The sequence below is a fragment of the Rhinoderma darwinii genome, chromosome 9 (assembly GCF_050947455.1).
Source record: "Rhinoderma darwinii isolate aRhiDar2 chromosome 9, aRhiDar2.hap1, whole genome shotgun sequence".
In the NCBI taxonomy this organism is placed as follows: Eukaryota; Metazoa; Chordata; class Amphibia; order Anura; family Rhinodermatidae; genus Rhinoderma; species Rhinoderma darwinii.
Window position 1 is genome coordinate 1,836,930 of NC_134695.1, and position 25,486 is coordinate 1,862,415.

Here is a 25,486-nt window from a genome sequence, read left to right on the forward strand (position 1 = left end):
AAGCAATAGCCAAAGTTTATTAAAGCAGCCCATACACATTAGACAGAATGTGTCCGCACCTGATTTCAGCAGGATAGTGTATGGCTCTGAGTGGCTTCTGCGTGCTGTTTTTTTCAGGCCCATACACTGGAATGGGTGAGATGAGCCGCAGAAATGGACAACAGGAACGGTCTATAGTTTGCAGAATGGACACATGGATCAGTATATATTTAAAAAAAAAAAGAAGGGTATGTGCATGGCCCCATAGAGGCAAATGGCTCAGTATGCGATCTACAAAAACATACAGATAGGACACTGAAGAAAACAACGGTCGTTTGTATGAGCCCTAATAGTTCCCCACCGATAGTTGCCTTTTTCTTTTCTGTTGCAGCAACCAGTGATGGAAGAGAAAGTGACAACTGGAACCACAACTTTATGGATTGTCACGTTTGCAGCAGCTTCTTAGCCGGTATCTACCGCTGTTCTAACTCAATAATACGTGGATGTTTTTGAAGAAGTTTTCTGGGAGACCCTTGACCACCACAAAGCAACCGAACAAAGGGGCCGCAACCTTGCCACGCCACATTAGGCTAAGGATAGGCCATGGCTGAGCTACGCTGTTTTCATAACTCCCATAGAAGTGAATAGGAATTACGAAAATAGCGTAGATCAGCGAGCATGGCTGCTTCATTAACGGCCGTCCACCTAATCAGGAAGTGGCCGGTAAACAGCGGGAGCCGAGCAAGGTAGACAGAGATGTAGGTGCCGCCTCTGGGACCCGCACCTATCAGACATTTATGGCATATCCTGTGGATATGCCATAAATGTCCAAAATGGGAAAACACTTTTAAATTAGGGGGGAAGTTGGGCTTTCATTTGTATGAAGGGCGAAGAGATGGCAGATGATGAGGAAGCTCTGGAGAAAAACTAGCTGAGGCATCATGCACACGAGCATTTTACAGCTTGGGAAAACCTCTGCATTGTACAGAGCTATAATATAGCGCACACAGGGGGGACGCGGAGATGAGGAGGAGCGGTGAGGTACGTCTCTTCATTTTATGGCTGATTGGATGGCACATGGCTGCAGTCGTTGCGCCATAATCGCGGCGTATAGTTGGCTGAAAGATTCAACACATTTATTAAGAGGCGTTTGGCTCCTAATAAATGTGTCGCATTTTACTCCAACTCTCTTTTTAGACTGACATTTCGAATTCCACCCCACGCTCATGGACTTCCAACTGTACATTCATATACTGAGGATGTACAGGGAGGAGGAGCAAAGGGTTCTGGACCCTCACTCTAGTGATCGGTGGGGTCCCAGCAATCAGACACTTTTTAACCTATCCAGTGGATAGGGGATAAATGTCTATTGTGGGAATACCCCTTAAAGGAACAGTGTCATCACCCAAAAAAATTTTCATATGTTCAAGATGTTAGTGCTTTATTAAAAACGTTTATATTTATTTGTGTGTTTGTGTTTTACTTTTTCTTATTTTTACACTTTTTCTTCCCTATGGGGGCTGCCATTTTTTGTTCCATTTCTGTCTGTGTCGATTAACGACACATACAGACATGGAATACGGCAGCCACAGTCCCATAGGGACTGCGAACGGCTCCCGTCCCATTGACTTCAGTGTACGGCGTCTGTGTGGGAACTGCGCATGCGCCGCTCCCACACAGTCCAATTCGAAATTGGCGCCGTCCGGCGCCATTTTCCTGTGGACCGGAAGTCGCGGCCGGACAGTAATATTACTACTTCCGGTCGCGGCTTCCGGATTTGTGCACTTGGACCAGCGGCAGCAAACGGAGCGGACGGGCCGGAGGGAGCCGCGGCGGCAGGAGCAGGTAAGAGATTTCAATGTATGTTCGTGTTTGTGTGTGTTTACTACTGTATGTAAACCTACTACAGTGTGTTAGCTCAAAAAATGGCGACACACAGTGTAGGAGGTTACACCGTTCAAACCCCTCGTTTATCCCGGCACTAGCCAGGATAAAGGAGGGGGGGATGCTGAGAGCTCACTAGAGCGAGGGCTTTTAACCCAATGTTGCAATGCTGCAATTTTGGGAATAGCTCCATCTAGTGACCAAAAATGGGTAGTATTATAAATTAGAATTAATTTATAATATTTCCTGACGATTTCCTGACTCGTGAAAAAAATAAAAAAAATTTGAACAATGTTTAATCACCCACACACTAAATGTTTAATTTTTTAAAAAAAAACATGTTTTTCTGGCAACACATTCCCTTTAAGATATGTGCACACACAAACTCATTTTCAGACGTTTTTTATGCCACTCGCGTTTTTGGAGCTGTTTTTCTATAGTCTATGAAAAACGGCTCCAAAAATAGCTGAAGAAGTGACATGCACTTCATTCCCGGCCAATTTTTTTACGTGGCCGTTTTGAAAGACGGCCGCGTAAAAAACACCCCGTCGGAAAAGAACACAGTTTTTTCCATTGAAATCAACGGGCAGATGTTTGAAAGCGTTCTGCTTCTGATTTTGTCAGCCATTTTTCGGGACGTTTACGGCCCGAAAACACTCCGTGTGAACATACCCTTAAAGTATCTATGGGAGTCCGGAGGCTAAAGTGAAATAATAACCTAGTGCCATTTAGAAAAATAGACAAGCTCTGGTCCCTATGGCCGACATTTCTCCGGATGAGTTTTAATACATGCGGTCCCAACATTTCAGATTTATCAAAACTACTGCAAAAAGGGAAATCCCATAGCAACCGGATTCCATCTTTCCTTTTTGTAGTTTGTCGCTATGGGCAATCTCCTCTATGACGCGTGGAAAACAGCATGGGAGCTCCTGCGTGGTACCGTCTAGCTCTGGGCCAATATGTGGCATATCTCTTGCATTTAACACTATAATGTAGTCTTATTTCTTATAAGGACCCACACGTTTTCCGGTTAAGATCATGTGGTCACCTTGTCTGGTGTGATGAGTGGCAGACGGAGAACCTCACACAATCCAGTGCTTCTCTTTTGGCTGTTCACATGTTTTATTCTTGGTTTCATTTGTCCAGCTCAGTCCACTTTAAGCAATTTAAAGTCTGTATTTTCCATTAAATTTTAACAACTTGAGCGGATATGCAAGGGGATTTCCTTTCAGCTGTGCTAGTGTTCTCTCTCTTGACCAAAAAGCGGGCGTATGTTCCTCCTACCATTCCTTTTGTTAGACGGCCTGGATTAATGCAGATGCATCCTGAGATATCCTATGGTACATTGAGACAAAGATTGTGAAAGTTGAGAATAAGGCTGAATTCAGACGACCGTATTAAACATCCGTGTGACGGCTGTTAAAACAACGACCGTCACACGAACGCATGTATTTCAATGGGGCCGTTCACGCGGCCGTTGTTTCAACGGACAATGTGAAGGGTCCGTTGAAAAATAGAACATGTCCTATTTTCCTCCGTTTTCACGGATTCCTCGATAGACTGGTCTAGGAGGAGCCGTGAAAACGGGACCCGCACGAATACAACATCGGACGTGAAATCTTCAGTTTTTCACGTCAGAGTTTGCAATCGTTCATGTGAATCTGGCATAAGTGTAATGAAAGGTCCAAATGAAAATAGCCTATTAAATATTTATTTATAATGAATTTCATCGCGTGAAGTATACACTATTTTTTTTTAACACGGGACTCTATGGGGGATGTATGCTACTGTTTGGCATATGTCACAGGTATACTTTAAACGTAGGCCAAAACCTTGAAATGCGCAAAGCCTAAATCCAAAGTTAAAGTCTCACTTGAAAAATAAGAACAGAACTACAGAATGTGAACATTCAACACTGAAACGAACCTTGATAAAAAAACGAAGTTCTGATGGTATGATAAAGACATCGGGAGTGGCTGGCATTATTGCATAGTTATAGTGTGCTTCATAGTCAATATTAATCTCCTCGTGTGGTGGATACAAAGGATAGTAGCTGAAAAACAGAAACGTTGTTAGTAGTAAGGAAGACTCCGATCCAGACACATCAAAACTCAGATGAAATCATGTTGTAGTTGGGGGAGGGGGTATTCTATACATTGGGGGGAGTTTAAGACTGCGGTTTCATACGCCAATCTTAATATAAAGAAAGGTGACGTAAAATGCACCTAGTTTATTATGATGAGCACATCTTTTAATAAATTAGGCACATATATGGCCGTCAGTACGCCAGAAAATGAAAGCTACAGCAGCCACGGTGTAAATGATAAATTTGTCGGGCTGCATGCCGCCCCGCCCCCTTCCGCTAAGCTCGGCTTAAAAGTGGCAGAAACAAGAAGTAACATTTTTATGCAACTTTTGTGCCATGTGCGACTTTGACGCCAGAAAACTGGCATCAAAAAGTTAATACATTTCCCACATTGTCCGCTTCTCAATGTATCCAATAGTGGCCACATACTTTCAATAGCTGCCGGCCAAGACAGCCATTCCGCCCAACCCACCATAACACATGGACCTGCTGTTCAGCCGAGCATGCATATGTTCTTAATAGGGAGATGGGAATAAGCCACTGCCAGAGACCTCTGGCACCCGCTAATATTCCTTGAGAACAAAGGATGGGGCATGTTGAACTTGACTGCTGCTGAACAAATGTCGACCGAACATCTAATACACAGTAGATGGCCGAACACAGAGTTTGGCAGTCGTTAGTTTAATGTGTATGGCCACCTTTGGGGTTGCTCTTCTTTCAATTAGCACAAAGGTTCACAATTTAAAGGTGTAATCACTTATTGCAGTTTGGTGCAGTGGAAAACAGGAATTGACTTACCTCCGCTGAGTCAGGATATGTTTGAGTATCCGGCTAAATCGGTCTGGAGCTCCTGCAATACCACTGTAATGATCAAAAATAAGAAAAGAAAAAAAAATGTAATAAAAAAAATTCCAGAGACACAAAACATATTGACAATTAAAAAGGGGTTATCCAGGTTTTAGAAATCTATGGCCTATCCTTGGGATAGGCCATCTATTTTAGATCGGTGGGGGTCAGACTCTTTCAGCTGTTTTAAAGGGCCGTGGTGCACATACAAGCGCCGCAGCCTTTTTATTCTCTACATGGTTCTCCTACTCGTTCGTACTTTGCACGTGCCATTACATTTGTAGCGGTTGTGCAGGGTATTGTACAACTGTCCCATTGATAGGCCATCAATTTTAAAAATCCCAATAACCCCTTTAACATCTACTTCTTAATTCCTAATCAAGAGGGAGGCTAAAATGGTGAAATGCAGCTTTGTACACAAGACCTAAAATGATGCAGGGCACTTACTCATTCACATGTCCGTTATTGGCACAGACCATAAAAAAATATTTTACTTAGGGCTCATGCACACGACCAAATTACGTCTCTGTACAACCTCGGAGTTGCAAGGAGCTGTAAAACGACTTATATGGGGCCTAAATGCACCTCCATATGCCTCAATTTTCATATAGAGGCATACAGAGTTTAAGTTAAAATCTGTATAAATCAACATCGCGCCATGTTCCACCGCAATAGTAGAGAGGCACCATTCGGATGCACATAGAGCGCCTGCTGCTCCACTATGGCTCTACTGCATGCAGGATTTATAGGTGGATTTCCTTAAAAGCAAAGAAGGGGCTATTTGCCTGAAAACATCTTGTTAGAGGTAACCTTCACCATTTTTACCTCATCTATTAATGGATATCATCCTTTGTATTAAGTTGCCAGTATATATGCAACTGTAACACACTGCATTATAGCAGTTAAGTATATCACAGTCAACAGCTGCCCATAAACACTAGATTTGTCAGAAAATGCCATTGAATCAAATGTCTATGGTACATCTTTTGCTTAACGCAGAGACGGGTCACCAGAAGCATCCCCGTTTCTACTAAAATATCATGCATGTTAATGGAGGAATTCGGGGCGATATTGGTCAGGCGCACTGATCACTTGGCTGACTGCTATCGAGCAAGGTGGTGTGTTGAAAGAGTACCTGCTGATCTCCTCTGCACCCATGTGAAAGAGCAAGTCTGTGGATGTAAATCCCACTGCTACACCATTGACCGATAAGGTACAAGGATCTGCCACAAAGTGCACTCTCTGGGGGAGCAAAATAAATAAATAAACTGGTTAATAAAATAAACCTTTGTCTTTCCAAATAAACAAAAGCTAAAACTGAAGGCTAAAAACCATAGTCAGGAAGTCCTGCCGTTTCACTCCTCACCATCTGAGGTTAGTAGTTTATGTTGCATTTGACACAGATATAACATCCTTTTCAGTCTACATTACTTGTACATATATATCTGCTTGTGGTTTCTCTTTACGCATCTAAAAATCACACACTTCCGTATGTACCAGCTGCAAAGACCATGACAGCATCATGTAAGAGAATAGCTTCGAAAATAGCAAAAAGATGCATCCAATGAGTGGGTTTCTTCTTCAGGTTAAAATGATACATCTCAGTTGTCATATTGCACAAAAACATTCCTGTGGTTCCAAACCATTTTGCCTTCTCAGAATCTATTGGGTATTAGCACTCAATTGTGTAAATGAAACATGAAAGGGGTTGTCCCAACAGGATAACCGCTGTCATTATGCCCTATTAGGACACATGGAGTGTGGTCCACAGAGAGGAGTATCAGTGGCTTCTGCTCTTGCGGACCATCCATGTATTATATGACAGCCATTGAATTGCAGTCATGTAATACTATATTTTCCGAAACATTTGGAGCTGGGCTTTCAGCAGCAGGACACATGGTCATCGGTTAATAGTCACGCTGGCCTCTTTTTCAGAGTGGGTTGTCATGGTGAATAAAAAACCCTTTAAATGCGTACCATTAAGGCCTCATGCACACGGTTGCCCTCTTTATTTAATTTGGAACAGAAGTACTTCCTCCTAGAGAAATGATGGCTGCTAGGATTGTGACATATATATATAAAAAAAAAACAAACAGGTAAGGATCTTATATTGACGGGAAGATACAGACCGATATCTCTTCTGAATGGAGATATAAAATTATTTGCATCAATTATGAATGTGCCCAGACCTCAAATCGACCCGACCAATGCACGGACCTTGAAAACCACGGTCGTGTGCATGGGCCCATAGAAATGAACGGGGCCGCAATTCATCTGCATTTTTGTAGATAAATTGCAGACGCAAAACCAAGCTAGTTTAGATTTATGCTAATGAGTTTCTCAATGGACAACTGGGCGTGTTTTTACTTTTTACCAACTGGGTGTTGTACAGAGGAGTGTATAAGGCTGACCAATCAGTGACCAATCAGTGTCCTGCACTTCTCATTGTTCCAGCCCAGCATGATCCACAGCACAGTGAGATTGTGCAGTGAAAGAAGCTGGGCTGGAACAATGAGAAGTGCAGGACACTGATTGGTCACTGATTGGTCAGCCTTATACACTCCTCTGTACAACACCCAGTTGGTAAAAAGTAAAAACACGCCCAGTTGTCCATTGAGAAACTCATTAGCCTAAATCTAAACTAGCTCATAACTTGCTCAAAAATGATCGTTTTTCAAAATAAAAACCACTGCTGTTATCTACATTCCAGCGCCAATCAGATTATGTAGGAGATAGAGCATTTATAATCTGGTGACAGAGCCTCTTTAAGGCCCTATTACAACGGCCGATAAGCGGCCAGTGCAGCGAGCGCCGGACAACGAGACATCGTTGATTGGCACTCGCTTGCTCCTGTCACGCGGAGCTATGGATGGGTACGAGCGGTCGTTACTCCGATCGCTCGTCACCATACATTATCATCATGTCGGCAGCGCGTCTCCATGTTTAGGGAGAGGAGCTGTCGACAATGTTAATATTTAACTTTTGTAAAACGATACGACCAGCAGATTATCGAGTGTTTGCTTGTTCATCTGCTGATAATTATCTGTTGATTGCTGGGCAATTATTAGTAACGAGCGTTCTATGAACGCTCGTCCGCCTGATAATCGTCCAGTGTAAAACCCCCTTTACTGTGCACCATCAGGGCTCTGTAAATGTTAGTTGGCATACACATTTTTAAGACAATACTATAGGAACTACCTGCTTATCTTCTTTGGCAGTCTCATAGCAGCTAAAAGGAGGCTGAGGGTAGACAGAATCATGGTGAACATCTCTGACAGAGGGGACAATAACCAAATGGGAACCAGATCTAGGCAAAAATATAAAGCATGAAAAAAAAATTAAGAGATTAACACACACACACACACACACACACACACACACACACACACACACACACACACTTTTGAGCCAAACACAGGAGTGGCCACAGTAGAATGAGATGCATCAGTCTTTTATTTATACATTTGCTTCCATTTGGATCCACTTCTGGCTTTCGCTAAAAAAAAAAGCTGAGCCAAACACTGGGTGTGTGTGATCTTGACCTGAAGTTGACCACAAATGGGCTTATATTACTTATCATAAGTTTGTGTGTGAAATATCAGTGTTTACTACGGTAACAAAACCATCAACAGTGTAGTAAAAGAAACCGGCAATGTAACCGTTCCCAGAATATTGACATAAAACGCATCGTCCGCTCTTTCCGTCTCCCATTGTTTTCAATGGGGGTTTTGAGGTGGAAAACGCCTCAAGATAGGGCATGTCGCTTATTTGTCCCGCAAGCATTTTTTTCTGCTAGCAGGGAAAAAATGCCTCCACCTCCCATTGAGAACAATGGGAGGCAATTTAGGCTATTTTTTGCCGCGGTTTCCATGGCAAAAAAACCTCAGTGTGAACAGGGCCTAAAGAGGAGTTCCCTGACGTGACAACCCATTTGAGAACATCTTTATTCACACAGTATGTAGTTTCTAGCATCACTTACAGCCGTGTGCCTTCAATTATCATTTTTAGGCAAGATTTAAACACCTCTTCAAATGTCACCGTCAGCTGCAAGTTCTAAAAAGAGAAAAATCAAGGAAAATTGTTTAGTTATATAAACTGCTTTCACATTTCGACTATGCAGACCTTTCTGTTATTCATAAGCCTACAAGTCCCCACAAGTTTCAAAAGTCAGCTGCTCCAGATACCAACATAACAAAGAAAAAAACGGTTTTATTATAGGTTCTCCAACGCTGGCCATACATTAGGCTTTTCTGACGGCGTTTATCTGAACCACTTGTCATTTATGGTTGGTCTGTAAAAGTTGTTGTTTTGGAAGCTAATGCCATAAAGTTAAATGACAAATCATTCGATCTCTGCCTTGATCTGTGGCCTTGCCTTCTATCAATGGGATGCTCTCCAAGGACTGCATCCAACAAAGAAACACAGCAGATCGACTTCACAGCTTCAGTCAGTTTCTGTCACACTCGTTCGGATCACAAAAAGTCACCGCCATTTGGCAGAAAATGTTCTAAACCGGCTTTTTGTAGGACCAAGCTCTAGGCCTCATGCACACAAACGTGTTTTTGCGTCCGCAATTCATCCGCATTTGCAGACCCATTCATTTCTATGGACCCATGCACACGACCGTGGTTTCCATGGTCTGTGCATTGGCTGGGAGCCCGGACCGCAGAAAAATAGGACATGTTATTATACTCACTGAAATCACTGTGTGCACAGTCCGTGATTTGCGGACGGCCCGCGGATGACACCGCAGCCATCCATGCCATAAATCAAACTTAAGGGGTTTCTGAGAGGAGCACAATTTGCTTTCTCAAGCAAAATGTCCTTCCCACAGAAACAATTTTATTTGTTAGGCACCATGTAGGCATGTACGGTTTAATATGTAGTCACCCTCTGTGGCCACAAGCTCGTATCCTCCAATGACCACTGGAAGTAGCGTTATATTTGATATCATGTGACCCTGTTACCAATAGGCGTCTTGGCGCAAGGTCTTTAAAGAGGCTCTGTCACCAGATTTTGCAACCCCTATCTGCTATTGCAGCAGATCGGCGCTGCAATGTAGATTACAGTAACGTTTTTATTTTTAAAAAACGAGCATTTTTGGCCAAGTTATGACCATTTTCGTATTTATGCAAATGAGGCTTGCAAAAGTACAACTGGGCGTGTTGAAAAGTAAAAGTACAACTGGGCGTGTATTATGTGCGTACATCGGGGCGTGTTTACTACTATTACTAGCTGGGCGTTGTGTATAGAAGTGTCATCCACTTCTCTTCACAACGCCCAGCTTCTGGCAGTGCAGCACTGTGACGTCACTCACAGGTCCTGCATCGTGTCGGCACCAGAGGCTACAGATGATTCTGCAGCAGCATCGGCGTTTGCAGGTAAGTCGATGTAGCTACTTACCTGCAAATGCTGATGCTGCTGCAGAATCAAGTGTAGCCTCTGGTGCCGACACGATGCAGGACCTGTGAGTGACGTCACAGTGCTGCACTGCCAGAAGCTGGGCGTTGTGAAGAGAAGTGGATGACACTTCTATACACAACACCCAGCTAGTAAAAGTAGTAAACACGCCCCGATGTACGCACATAATACACGCCCAGTTGTACTTTTACTTTTCAACACGCCCAGTTGTACTTTTGCAAGCCTCATTTGCATAAATACAAAAATGGTCATAACTTGGCCAAAAATGCTCGTTTTTAAAAAATAAAAACGTTACTGTAATCTACATTGCAGCGCCGATCTGCTGCAGTAGCAGATAGGGGCTGCAAAATCTGGTGACAGAGCCTCTTTAAACTTCCATACTGAATTAGTATATTGTTTGCATAATGCTACAAATAACGCTAGTAATACTATTAGTAATAGTAAAGATTTTACCTCAACCTGCTCATGCTTCGAATCCAAAAAGGGACCAAGCTGAAAAGACATACAGAAAGCGTGTAAGACGTCACATACACATAGGTTTATATGTAATGTAATTGCCAGTTCTTTGATCTAACCAGAATGCAGACATCTGGACAGTCTCTATTAATAACATCCACCAGGTCCTTTAGGGCATCATAAGTGATGGTGTCCGATGTGGTGAATGGTCCACAGGCTGCAATTATCATCTGCTGGGGGCAGTCTGCAGAGAAGACAAAAAGATTATATAGAAGAGGATTGTCGAGGGGGGCACAATATCTGGGACATCTCTAAGGAGGGCATCGACTGTTACATTGTCTAAAACCACCTACAAACATACCAGCTACATTATGTTTGCAACCTGAACAATTTAATGAATAATATTATTTCCAATTTGAGACTACCATCCAGTATTTGTAGTGTAAATTATGTTCAGGTACACAAGTGAAACAATCCTGCTGGCTTATAGGGAAAACAATACCATACAGGTAGACAGCACTCTAGAATGACAATTTATCCACAAGAGGCACTGAAGTTAAAAGATGGCCACACAATTTAGACAGCTGTCGGCCAAGTTCTCATCCGGTGGCATCTATTATTCCCAGCTCCAACATGACTGATTCTTCTCTCCCCCGATATCTGCTTTTGGGGAATAGTCGGGACACTCCATATACATTAGTTGACCGGTCCCGCCGAGATCAGCAGGTTAAGCAGACTGTGATGTAATGTGTATGGGCTTAACAATCAGCTTTTGGACACAACCTTTTCGGTCACTTCCACAGGTAGAGCGGTCATCCACCAGTCTGGGAGGCAACACAAAGTGGCCCCGGATAAGGTGTGTGACTGATGAGTCACTTGAATGGACAGGTTATGCATTAGTCAAGTTGATAACTGCTATAATGTCCCAGTGATCAATTCAGACACCTAATGCTTTAGTATTACAGAAAACTTTATACATTTTTTTTTTTATATTCAGTAATTTTTTATTTGCATTTTAAATTACATTACAAAACATACATTCCTCCCCACGCTCCCAAATCCTTCCCCAAATACAAAAGTCTTATATGGCAATGGTACATTCCATGGCAATACATAATAGTGCAAAATGTTACAATCGGCTATACATAGGGATCTTTGCAACCCACAATATATAGGACAGATCATCCTCGAAGAATTATCAAATGTCTGAACCGTCAATTGCCTTATAACGGCACACACCTAGACAAATCCCCACCCCAAACCTGAAAGCAGCCATAGAGTACCAAGTAATATGAAATTCCATAAGTTCTATAGGAGGATCCCACGACCACCAAGCCCAAAAAAACTCTATACTTTCCAATAAAATCTTCAACCCCTTAACCCAGGCAGAGTGTGCTGGATTATCATAGAAAGTAAAAATGATCTGTACAGGTTGAGAGCCTCCAGGGAGGCAGCCTCCAATAACAAGCTGACAGACAATATGCTACTTTTGCTGAACTGGAGGAGTCTCATCATTAGTTAGCTTGGCTAAAAGACCTTTTACGCCGGGCGACAATAGGCCGGTGCAACGAGTGCCGATCAATCAGACAGCTTGTTGATCGGCGCTCGTTTGCTCCTTTCACTAGCAGCTGGTATGGGGACGAGCACTCATTACTATGATCGCACATCCCCATACATTTCTATCGTGTCGGCAGCGCGACTCCCGGTTTACAAATATTATCGTGCTGCCGACAACGATAATATTTTTGAGCATTTAAAACGATACGATCAAGAGATGAACTAGCGTTTGCTCATTCTTCGCTGATCGCTGCTCTGTTTACACAGGACAATTATTGGGAATGAGCGTTCTGTGAACTAGCGTTTGCCAGATAATTGGCCCGTGTGTGTATATGGGTTGGTAGCACACACATTGTATGCTGGAGTGTGGTGCCTTTACATGGCAGTGCCCCTGGAGAACAATACCACCATAATATGACCGGTGATGCATGCCACATTCTTTTTTTTATCCCCTCAAGGATTCATATGGAAAACTGAGGTACAGTATGGGCTCCAAGCAGACTATGGGCACCATATTACGGATCCATACCACACAGATCCGCAACACGGTCATGTGCATGAAGGCAAAGATTTCTTATTATTATGCAGATCTGTACTGGAAACAAATATAATATTTAGACTACCGGCTACTACATTAAAGGGGCTATGTGGGGACCAAAAATTATTAGCAGCGTAATGACTGCAGTATGCGAGTACATTCTCTAATATACATTCCAGTCCCCCGTCACACGGATTAGGAGATTGTCACATCGCTGCCGGGGGACCAGAAGTCTACTTGCACAGCCTTCTTTTAGGACGCTACAACTCTGCATCATGTAACCAGCTCCACTGGAATCTATGTACAAGCAGTAGTTACACTTTGCCCCTTTTCTGTACGAAAGAGTAAGACCAATAATAGCTCAGCAACTGTGCTTTATTCCTCGAACGTTGCGTGCAGCATTGAGGAAAACATGCAAAATCAAATCACATACTGGTGTACTGCTCGCCAGTGATAATGCCCTAGCAGGACCTGAGTGAGCAATGCATGTGTCAGGGATTCAAAAACCACCAAAAAGAGAGACTCCCAGTGTCATGTCTCTATATTACCTCTCGATCTATACTGATCAATAAAAACGACAAGAGACATTATGAATTAAAACACAAAAACTGGCCTGGTAGTTCATAGCAACCAATCAGAGCTCAGATTTTATTTCATAAAGGGTTCTGCAAAAATGAAAGCTACACTGTGATATGCCGCTTTGGACAAGTTAATTTTTTACTGTAAGGGTAGGTTTACACGGCTTATTTTTAGCCGTAATTCAGAGCATAAAATGCACGCATTACCCTCCGAAATACACTTAAAATATGCCTGCAAACCGCTTCCCATTGATTTAAATGGAAAATACACTGAATAGTTCATATGAGGCAAAATTTTAGGCCAAATTAAAAAACGCCTCGTAAAAATACGCTCCCTAAAAAAAAGTAGTAACATGTCACTTCTGGAAACGTTTTACAAGCAGATTTTCCATTGACACTACAAAAAAAGCTTTGAAAATATGTCTTAAAAATGCTTGCAAATCAAAAACACTGAAAAAACGCTCCAAAAATGCCTGGATTCAGGGGCTGTTTTCTCAGCCTTGTATTTTCGGTCTTAAACATATGCCGTGTGAACTGGGACTTACGCCGGATTCACACGAGCGTGTGTGTTTTGCGCACGCAAAAAAAGCGGCGTTTTAGGTGCGCAAAAGGCACTTAACAGCTCCGTGTGTCATCACCATATGATGCGCGGCTGCGTGCTTTTCATGCATCCGCCATCATTATGACACTCCATTTGGATGTTTGTAAACAGAAAAGCACGTGGTGCTTTTCGGTTTACATTCATAGTTTTACTGCTGTTGCGTGAATCACGCGCGTCCCACGGAAGTGCTTCCGTGTGCTGCGCATGATTTTCACGCACCCATTGACTTCAATGGGTGTGTGATGCGCGAAAAACGCACAAAGAACGGACATGTCGTGAGTTTTACGCAGCGGACTCACGCTGCGTAAAAATCACGGACTGTCTGCACGGCCCCATAGACTAATATAGGTCCGTGCGAGGCGCGTGAAAATCACGCGCGTTGCACGGACGTATATCCCGTTCGTCTGAATAAGCCCTAAGATAGATTTAATAAATTAGGTCAATTATGTTCTGTCTAGTGTTGGATTTAATCAAGAATGCGAACATGGAAAGTTACCATGGGACCATTGTAGTGTGACGATTCTCCCCATTTACCAGACATGAACAATAGGTTTCACTGTCTGATTAATATAGTAACAAACATTAGTAAAAAGTCATTTAACCTAATGTATTCTTCTACGCTTTGTGTTCTCACCTCTTTCACCAGATTGTAGACGTTTGTTCCATCTTTGATACACAACCACAAAGCTCTAGTAAAAGTATCTAATTTAGTGATTAGGTTTCCCATTGTAATTACATTGACCTTATAGACGGGCTCAAGCAACTTATCGTTCCTTGAGTCAGTCTATACAGTGTAATTCATTTAGTAAAACTTTGTTATCAATGCTGGAGAAAATACATGTCACTGTACAGTAACATCGGAGTCCAGCTCTGTTCACATCTGCGCTTTAGTTCCCATTTCTTATGGCAGCGATAGCCCTTGTTTGTATAAAATTGTGCTAAACCAAAGTTTTAGTATGGCCTCTCCTCTAAGTTACGGTTATATTGATATAGGAGATCCCGCGGCTATCCACAGTTCAGCAATGAGTTCCGCCCGCCACCTTCCTCTTCCTGGCACATATGACTACACGCTACTTTCATGTCTAGTCGATATGAGTGGTCACGACAAATCTCTACAACAGCGTGGAGATGTTGCCGTCACTAGAAGGCAGAATCTTGTATTGCTTAGCAGTGGCCGACTGTGGACCTGTTCGCTTGCCTGTTTTACAAAATACTTGTATTCCCCATATAACAAAAAAACCTATTATACAATATCATTTTTTTGGAACTTTGCATTGTGCTGTTAATCAGTTATTCCTCCTGGAAATGTATAAATAAAATTGACAAACAGGCATTACCATACACCTTGTCAATAGAGTGTTTCTCTACACAGTCTGACACGGTCAGCCCTGATTGAACAGTGTCAGTTTATAGGAACACGCCCTATTGATCACACCCAGTTGTCATTCTTTTCATTCATTCCCAAGAGGAATAACTGAGGAACAGCACAACACAAGTTCTAAGAAAAGATGCTCCAAAATTGCTACTTTATGAAGAATGCAAGTATTTACTTAGACATGTCAGGAGAGCTGGCAGGTCCTCTTTAAATATGCAGTGCGTGCAGAAGAAAAATGATTTGTTAGTGTGTTTTTTAGGATTCATGAATAATTGCATGGGAAATGATAATCATTTTAATAATGAAAAAATATTTGGACATTGGTCCTATTGGAGGGGGTTTATCTATGGCCACTTTTAACTCCAGTGTAATTTGTCTATTGATGGAAGGGCTAAAAGGCAGAATACCAGAAATTTACTATCAAGCTTGAGACTCCACGTGAAATCACATACATTTTAACCTGTTACCAGAACGGCAAGTATACTTCAAAACACTCACAAGCTGGTTCTTGACGGGATCCCCAGTGAAACTCTACCACACCAGGTGTTTGACTCGCAGGCACAAGCAGCGACCAGCGGGTCAGAATATCCCAATTATCGGGAAACGGCTTGTTGCCTGGAGCTTCGCTTTCCTGCAGCTAACTTAATAGCCCTTGTAATATCTAATCTGTTCTTGTCATACCTGTGGGCTCCAAGCCCCCTAATGTGATCTATATCCTGGGGTACATTATACACCCAACAAAGACGAACCAATGCATCAATCTCCCATTTGTGTGTAGTTGCCAGTTAAGGACATTTCTTCATAAAATGTAAGTCTCATCTGTAAATACTATAGATGGGACCATACAAATAAGTCCTTCAGATGTCCTCTTCTACCTAGTTACTAGAAATACCTCTTTATGCATTGAAATATTTTCCCTTATTTTGCCATTTAGGACTCTGGGAAAGCTGGGTGCCAACCCCTTTGGGGGAATAGGCTAAATAGACCTTTTCACAACGGAGCACTGCAGACTGTTCATTCTCATGATTTGTGCAAGTCCCAGAAGACCTACACCAGATCAATGGCATATCCTAAAGTCGGCCATACACAAAAGATACAGGTTAGCAGAACGTCTGACAAGGGTTTTTTCCCAGCTACCCTATAAAAATGTATATGCACGTTCAACCCCATTTTTTCAATGGGGAGAGGGAAATAAATAACTTTGCCAGACAATTCCGACAGTGTCTTATCTCCCGGCAGAACAAAGGATTAGGCATGTTGAAATCCAACTTCCCAGATAGAAGTTTCTTCCAACATTTGCACACAGTTTACTAGTGCTAAAACCGACTTGATCTGCCAACAGATATCACATTGGTGAGTGCCACGTCTCAGAACCCGTCTGCTTTTTTGAGTACTCGTATAGATTTGCATAATTCGCTTCCTTTCACTTCTAGTGTTAATCCCATTACTCCAGCTGACTACAGGATTGTGGCTTCTGGAAACAAAACGGGTTAAATATGCAAATGTTCGTTTTCTGAAAACCACTGTTACATGTCACTTTATTATCCCCTTGGTGCTGCTGCTGACATAGCTGTAACAGGACTTGTTTTTTGCAAAAAACGAGTTGTCATTTTGAATGTCACCATTTAAAGTACCATGTAAAACGTACTGGGAAACAGAAGACAAAATTCTTTGTAGGGTGGAGCTGTGATTCGCCCATTATTTTTTGGATTTTGTTGCAGTAAAAACGACATGTTACCTAGGCCCTGTTCACACTGAGTTTTTTGACGAGTTTTTTCGGGCAGAAACCGCGCCAAAAAACTCCTCAAAAACCGTCCGAAAATGCCTCCCTTTGATTTCAATGGGATGCAGACGAGTTTTTTTTCGACGAGTAAAAAAAACTTGTCGTGGTAAAAAGAAGCAACATGACCCATCTTGAGGCTGTTTCCGCCTCCAAAACCCCATTTCAATGAGTCAGAAAGAGGAAGAAAAAAGCTCGACGAGTGTTTTGACGAGTTTTTGTCAAACCACTGTGCAAAAACCTACTGGAGCAGTTTTTGCAGGAGGAATTTTCCTCCTGCAAAAAACTCAGTGTGAAGACAGCCTTAGGGTATGTTCACACGACCTATTTTCAGTTGTTTTTCGGCCCGTAAACGCGCGAAAAATCTGAAGCAGAACACCTCCAAACATCTGCCCATTGATTTCAATGGGAAAACGGCGTTCTGTTCCGACGGAGCATTTTTTTTAGGCGTAAAAAACGGCTGCAAAAAAGAAGTGCAGGACACTTTTTGGGATGTTTTTGGAGCGGTTTTCCATAGACTATTGAAAAAAGCTAAAAAAAGGGCCATAGAAAACGCAGCGAAAATCACGAGTGGCACAAAAAACAGCTCCGTATTTTGAGACATTTTTGACTCTGCGTGTGAACATACTCTTATTCTGCGGGTCAGTACGATTACAGTGATACCAAAATTTATATAGTTTATTTATAAACTTTTGCAAAGAAAAAAGACTATATTTGAAAAACATAAATAAAATTGTGCTGCCCTATTCTGAGAGCCCTAACTTTTTTTATTTTTCCATCGATTGAGCTGTATGAAAACTTGTTTTTTGGTGAGGCGAACTGTATTTTTTTTCTATTGGTACCATTTTGGGATACATTCAACTCTTTGATCGGTTCCGATTCCAATTTTTTGGGGAATTTATGTGACTAAAATAAAGCAGTTCTGGCATTGTGAATATTTTTTTCCTACAGTATTCATTTGGTGTGTTAAAAAATAAAAAATAAAAAAAAAGATATTTTAATAGTTTAGACTTTTACGGACGTGTCAACACGAATGGAGTTTACTTTTTATATTTTCTACATTACTTTAGGGGAAAATGAGAAAAGTGTTTTAATAGTTTTGTTATTACATCATTACACATTATTATTTTTTTAACAGTTTTTCACCTGCCATGATAACCATCAGCACCCCGTGATCGTGTGGGGAGGGGGAGACAGTGGGCCTCTTTCCAACAGCTTAGAGGATACGGTCACTATTTCCTGTGGCATCTAAGTGGTTGAATGTCCAGGATCTGAGTTGTCTCCGATCCCGGCCATTGCAGTGAGGCGGTAGCTGTAACATACACCCCCTGAATATAGAGGGAGCTCAGCCCGTGAACGCTTTCCCAGCTCCGATTTAACTGTACATCTAAAACATGGATATTCTAACCCTCTCTGTGCAAATTGTTGACTCCCTTAGGCCCCATGCACACGACCGTAAAAACGTCCGTAATTACGGTCCCATAGACTTCTATTGGCCACGGGTACCTTCCCGTTGAAAAATATAGAACATGTCCTATTTCAGGCTGTAATTAGAAGTCTATGGGTCTCCCGTAATTAGGGGTGGCTACGTGTGTGTGCACCCGTAATTACGGGAGCGTTTCTATGCGACGTCAGGGGATTTAAATTTTTGAATCAAGAGAAGTAGAAAAAAATGGCGTCTGAGCGATCACGTGACCCTTTTAAGGGGTTTGGACATTGTGACATTTCCAGCCCCCCTTATTTTTTACGGGTCCGTAAATACGGGTTAAAAACGTGTGACAAAGGACCCGTATTTACAGCCAATATTTACGGGAGGGAAAAAAATATGGTGGTGTGATTGGGGCCTTAGCCATGAAATCCTTGCAGTGAATCCTCCTGATTGAACCTTTTTAGTTGAGGCAGGAGACAAAAATGTTATGTTATGTTGTGGCAGAATTGACAGAGCATTTCCTCTCTATTTCACCTGCTCTGTGCTCACACAATACAAGTCTCTCACCTGCGGAGCTTTGATCAGGATTGCCACCTATTGTTAGCTCCTCTTATTCTCTTTGTGTCATTTCTTTGGTGGTTTAGCCTAAGGATATGATGCCTGTATTATATCTCACACCGCCTGTAATGAATACTGGAGGATAGGCAAGCTTTAAAGGGACAGTGTCATGATTTTTTTTTTTTTTTTATTCATTTGTGTTTTTATTTAATAAAATATTATATGGATTTTATTTATTTTTTCACACACACAATGTTTTTTTTTATTAACACTTTCTTACTGTACTTGGGGCTGCCATGTTTTATTTAATCTGTGTATGTGTCTCTTATCGACACATACACAGAAGGAATACGGCAGCACAGTACATAGGACACAATGAATGGCTCCCGACCATTGCATCTGCCATTTGGCTCTGTACTGCGAAAGCACAGTTCAGAGCGACCCAGCATAGAAGCTGGTTTGTAGGAGGAAAGTTGGCGCCATTATGAAGACCATCCGCACTGCAGGTAAGGTGTGTGTGTGTGCGTCTCTGTCTGCCCCCCTCTGTCACTCAGAGCGCCGTGTGTTCCTATTTTTGTGCAGCAGAGTATGCACGGGCACCGCTGATTTTTCATAGCCGTTGTGACAAACCATGTGGAGAGGTTGTGGATGGGGTCTATATTTCCCCAAGATTTCTGTCTTCTGCTATCTGAAAACAACCAGGGAATAAATTCAGCAGAGAATGTGGTTCTCCCTCTGCAATAGGTTTTATCTAAAACCTGGAAAAGGGCCTGGTTGTTGGAGTCGGGAGAGATGGGGGGTCCCCACTCCATCCACACAGTCCTGGTCTTGGGCTGTCTAGCTATTAATCAGGGGTCAGGTGTGATAGCCCTTTAAAAAGACTGCAGTTCAGTCACACTCTCAGCCTTGGGAGAGGAGCTTGTTAGAGCAAACTGACTGCATTCATAACAGGTTGTATGGCCTGCGTGGTTTATGGTGCCAGGCATTAGGCCTGCACTGTGTTAGTTAGGATACCTACTGTATAGTTAGTGCCGGACAGGCATAGTTTTCTTTTGTTTGTTCTCTTTTAAATTTCAGTCCGCACAGCAAAGATGTGATACTACTGGCCTCAGCTAGTTTTATTTACAGGTTGTACATGAAATAAAAAAGAAAACTCTATGCCTGTCCGGCACGAACTATACAGTAGGTATCCTAACTAACACAGTGCAGGCCTAATGCCTGGCACCATAAACCACGCAGGCCATACAACCTGTTATGAATGCAGTCAGTTTGCTCTAACAAGCTCCTCTCCCAAGGCTGAGAGTGTGACTGAACTGCAGTCTTTTTAAAGGGCTATCACACCTGACCCCTGATTAATAGCTAGACAGCCCAAGACCAGGACTGTGTGGATGGAGTGGGGACCCCCCATCTCTCCCGACTAGCAACTCCACGTCCCGAAAAATCGGAAGCATTTCTGTTCCGAGGGGCTTTTTTTTTACACCTAATTTTCAAAAAAACGGCACATAAGAAGACGCCCGCGAAAAAGAAGTGCATGTCACTTCTTGGGATGTTTTTGGAGCAGTTTTTCATTGACTATAGAAAAACAGTTACAAAAACGGCCGTAAAAAACGCGAGTTGGATTAAAAAACGGCTGAAAATCAGGAGCTGTTTTCCCTTGAAAACAGTTCCGTATTTTCAGACTTATTTTTTAGTAAGCGTGTGAACATAGCCTTAGCGTGTGCCCTATAGCTTCTGCCAGCGGCCATTTGTACAATCACTCCTAAAATAGCAGCTGGACAATGCTTAGAAATTTGTAGCCAAAAATAGGCAGGGGGGGGGGGGGGTGAGATTCCCCCCCACATTTACGGCAGCAGTGTCAGGTTGCTTTGCCCTATTCACCTTGCTGTAATTCTGGCAAGTGCTCCCTCTGGTGGCCAACATAGGAAAACCTGTCAAATTATTATTTAGCTTTTAATGCTTTCCACCATGTGGAAGAAAAAAAAAATTTGTTAAAAATATAATAGAAGTAACTTACTTAAAACTTACATTCCTTTTAACTTTTTATTGCACCGTTTATACCACAATGCAATTTTCCATCAGAAGAACTCGAGGTAAGGCCCTGTTCACAGTTTTTTGCAGGCAGGAAATTCTGCCTGTAAAAATCAGCTCCGGTTTTTTGGAAGGGGTTTTGCACCACAGGCGTTTTCTGCTGTGAATTTTGTTGCGCTTTTTTGCAGCGTATTTTCTACCTATTTCTTCAACAGGCAAAGGAAAAAACTGGGAGCGTTTTTTTGCCATAAAACGCGTCAAAGAATGCCACAGTCATTCATGGCAGTTTTTTCAGTCTCCCATTGAATTCAATGGGGTTTTTGAGGCGGAAAACAGCTCAATATGGGCATGTCGCTCCTTTTCCCATGAGCGTTTTTTTCCACACCATATCCCATTAAAATCAATGGAAGGCAATTTCGGCCGCTTTTTGCCACGGTTTCCGCGACAAAAAAACTGTGCAAAAAAGGCCTAAGGGTGCGTATACACCTTTGACGAAACTCTGCAATACCCACCGATTTTGGCGGGATTGGCCAACCACCTTATGTGTATGGGGGCCTCCCGACTCTTCTCAACAGATGTCGGGGGGGGGGGGGGGGAGAAGGATCCTCTGTTCCTACAGGAGAGAAGCCGTTTTTTCATCAGTGACTGCCTGTAATTTAATTTTCCTATGAAAAACTCTAGTGTGTATCTGAAGTAGGAAAATTACATTGTAAGGCAGGTACAGATGTGAGCAGTTACAAATTTTATGGCGTACAATCCTTCACACATACCTTCAGAATCACTGTTTGGTTGGTAGAAAGGTAGTGGGACTCCCTAAAAGACAAATGACATGAAAAATCAGTTATAGAGAACTTCTACAATGTACATAGGTAGTGAGCTTGGTTCTGCGGCTGTATTTATGTTCAGAGCTTGGTTCTGCTGCTGTATCTAGGTAGTGAACATGGTTCTGCGGCTGTATTTATGTTCAGAGCTTGGTTCTGCTGCTGTATATAGGTAGTGAACATGGTTCTGCGGCTGTATTTATGTTCAGAGCTTGGTTCTGCTGCTGTATATAGGTAGTGAACATGGTTCTGCGGCTGTATTTATGTTCAGAGCTTGGTTCTGCTGCTGTATATAGGTAGTGAACATGGTTCTGCGGCTGTATTTATGTTCAGAGCTTGGTTCTGCTGCTGTATATAGGTAGTGAACATGGTTCTGCGGCTGTATTTATGTTCAGAGCTTGGTTCTGCTGCTGTATATAGGTAGTGAACATGGTTCTGCGGCTGTATTTATGTTCAGAGCTTGGTTCTGCTGCTGTATCTAGGTAGTGAACATGGTTCTGCGGCTGTATTTATGTTCAGAGCTTGGTTCTGCTGCTGTATATAGGTAGTGAACATGGTTCTGCGGCTGTATTTATGTTCAGAGCTTGGTTCTGCTGCTGTATATAGGTAGTGAACATGGTTCTGCGGCTGTATTTATGTTCAGAGCTTGGTTCTGCTGCTGTATATAGGTAGTGAACATGGTTCTGCGGCTGTATTTATGTTCAGAGCTTGGTTCTGCTGCTGTATATAGGTAGTGAACATGGTTCTGCGGCTGTATTTATGTTCAGAGCTTGGTTCTGCTGCTGTATATAGGTAGTGAACATGGTTCTGCGGCTGTATTTATGTTCAGAGCTTGGTTCTGCTGCTGTATATAGGTAGTGAACATGGTTCTGCGGCTGTATTTATGTTCAGAGCTTGGTTCTGCTGCTGTATATAGGTAGTGAACATGGTTCTGCGGCTGTATTTATGTTCAGAGCTTGGTTCTGCTGCTGTATATAGGTAGTGAACATGGTTCTGCGGCTGTATTTATGTTCAGAGCTTGGTTCTGCTGCTGTATATAGGTAGCGAACATGGTTCTGCGACTATATTTATGTTCAGAGCTTGGTTCTGCTGCTGTATATAGGTAGTGAACATGGTTCTGCGGCTGTATTTATGTTCAGAGCTTGGTTCTGGTACCATATTCATTACGGTGCTTCTTCCAGTGCACACAGTGAATATTCTTGACTATGATGCGGAATGTGCACAAATCAGTGTAATATAGTGAGTGCAGGTAGATACAGTGGCGTAACTACCGCGGTAGTAGGCGTAGCGGCTGCTACGGGTCCTGCAGCATGAGGGGGCTCGCGTCGCCCGCCGGCATGGTCCCCCCCCACATGGCCGAAGGCTCCGCTAACAGCCGCTATGGCTGCTAAAGCGCGACGCCACTGAAGGGTTTGTTCCTACAAAAGACATGCATCCCCTATCCGCATGATAGGGGATACATGCGTGATCGCTGGCAGCGATAAAGGAGAACGGTGGACCGAAAGTCCCCTGACGTTCTCCATGACAAACCTCGGACTTCCGGGGTCTGTCGGCAGCTCTATAGAAATTAATTGTGCACCGTTCGTGCCTGTGCGCATGCGTGACCAGCGCTCCTTTCATGTTTACTGAACTGGGCAGACTCCGGAAGTCCGAGGTTTGTCATGGAGAACTTCGGGGGACTTTCGGTCCCCCGTTCTCATCGCTGCCAGCGATCACACATGTATCCCCTATCCTGTGGATACATCTCTTTTGTGGTACAAACTATGGGCAGTTTTTTTTTGGGGGGGGGGGGGGGTGTTGGGGGCTGTATGGCGTTATCTACAGGGGGGGGCTGTATGGCGTAATCTACAGGGAGTCACTATCTACAAGGGGGGGTTGTGTGATACCCAGGGGAGGGGGGCCCCAATCAAAAGTTTGCTATGGGGCCCAGTCTTTCCTAGTTACGCCCCTGGGTAGATAGGTATGTCACAGATTTCCATAACATGTGAACATAAAAATTATATTGTTTTTTTTTCTTTGCTATCTGTCCTCTATTAAACTATAGGGTGTGCAGGGGTGCAGTTTCACAGTTCGCCTGAGGCAGCAGAAGGGCTAGGTGCACCCCTGGTCATAGCACTTATTTTATCACTTTATTTTTAGGATCAGATCAAAAATCCTAGCAATATACCAGCAATTTATGAGATAAGAATAACCCTTTAAACAAACCATATAAATTTATTTTCTAGCATATACTGAAACTAGTGGGAGGTCACAATTTGTTACTGCAACTCAAGCTCACAGTGAAAGCAATAAACAGTGCTAAGGTGATTCACATAAGGGAAGGAACATTGTTGTTTAGCGCAAAGATAAACCTTTTTAACTGAAAACTTTTGTCATTTGACAATGGCAGTAGTGAGACTCCCTAAAAGACAATCACATGAAAAATCAGTTACAGGAGAACTTATACAATGTTATTATTTTATACTTCTAGAAATAAATATGGACATATCTTTTCACCTCATTCACCCAATTTCCGTTCTGCATGAACATAATGAACCGATGTACAGAGTTAAAAGGGCCATTCATCGCTTGTCTGTCTTGTGGCAGATTCCCTTTAAAGGGAATCTATAGTTAGAAAAGTATCTATTGTTAACATCAAGTTTTTCAAGGTAAAGTTATTTTTTTTTATTTGAAAAAGAATGGATAAAGCCAAAACCTTTTTCTAAACTTCAAAACCGCGTGTCATAAGCATGGCATATGCGTGAAAATCACGCAGCCACGCACCATTTACTGATGCCACATCGAACTGCAACGCGCACAAAACGCACACGCTCCCGTGAATAAGGCCTTAAGCTAAAGCAATCCAAGTCTGAGATCAAGGCCTGATTGCCAGAAAGACAGAATTCTAGGTGTGTAACATACCATAGAATGGAAACTACCCTGTTCACTAGAGGAAAAATAAGGGTATGTGCACATACAATCAAAAACATCTTAAAATACAGAGCTGTTTTCAAGGGAAAACAGCTCCTAACTTTCAGACGTTTTTTTTTAGCAACTCGCGTTTTTCACAGCCATTTTTGGAGCTGTTTTTCTATAGCGTCAAAGAAAAACGGCTCAAAAAACGGCTCAAGAAAAGACATGCACTTTCTCACTGGTGCTTTTTGTATGCGGCCGTTTTTCAAAATGGCCCGTCGGCCTGAAAAATGGCCGAAAATAAGCCGTGAGAACATACCCTAAGACTTCCAGATACGGTGGTGCACCTTGGCTGATTGAAGCTTCCTGGCATTCAACATCGTCGAGATGACCCTCAGAGGGACCTCGGCTACAACAGCCAAGCCATTAGATGCATCTGATGTAAAGTGGGGTGGAATAGCAGACCATGGAAAAAAAAAAGGTAGATTTAGAAGACGCGAAGGTGCGTCCACTAGCAGGTAGACTAGGTCGGCATACCAGGCCTGTCAAGGCCAGAAAGGCACCGCTAGGATTGTGGGAATGCCTTCTCTCTTGAGCACTCTGGGCAAGAGTAAAAAGGAGGGTAAAGATACAGTAAGGAGGACTCGTCTCACAGAG

At 42.7% G+C, this 25,486-nt stretch overlaps 1 protein-coding gene across 1 annotated transcript in view; it reads right to left on the reverse strand.

The window, feature by feature from the left end:
- Window positions 1-2,614: 2,614 nt before the first annotated feature.
- Window positions 2,615-25,486, reverse strand: part of POLA2 (DNA polymerase alpha 2, accessory subunit) — a 73,244-nt gene continuing 50,372 nt past the window's right edge. The window contains exons 11-19 of the mRNA XM_075837181.1: window positions 21,887-21,929; window positions 10,792-10,916; window positions 10,670-10,708; window positions 8,775-8,848; window positions 7,994-8,102; window positions 5,931-6,037; window positions 4,748-4,810; window positions 3,790-3,916; window positions 2,615-3,198 (exon numbers count right to left, since the gene is read on the reverse strand). Of these exons, the coding sequence (XP_075693296.1) occupies window positions 3,049-3,198; window positions 3,790-3,916; window positions 4,748-4,810; window positions 5,931-6,037; window positions 7,994-8,102; window positions 8,775-8,848; window positions 10,670-10,708; window positions 10,792-10,916; window positions 21,887-21,929 (837 nt within the window). The 3' untranslated portion in view covers window positions 2,615-3,048. The remainder of the gene's footprint in view (window positions 3,199-3,789; window positions 3,917-4,747; window positions 4,811-5,930; window positions 6,038-7,993; window positions 8,103-8,774; window positions 8,849-10,669; window positions 10,709-10,791; window positions 10,917-21,886; window positions 21,930-25,486) is intronic.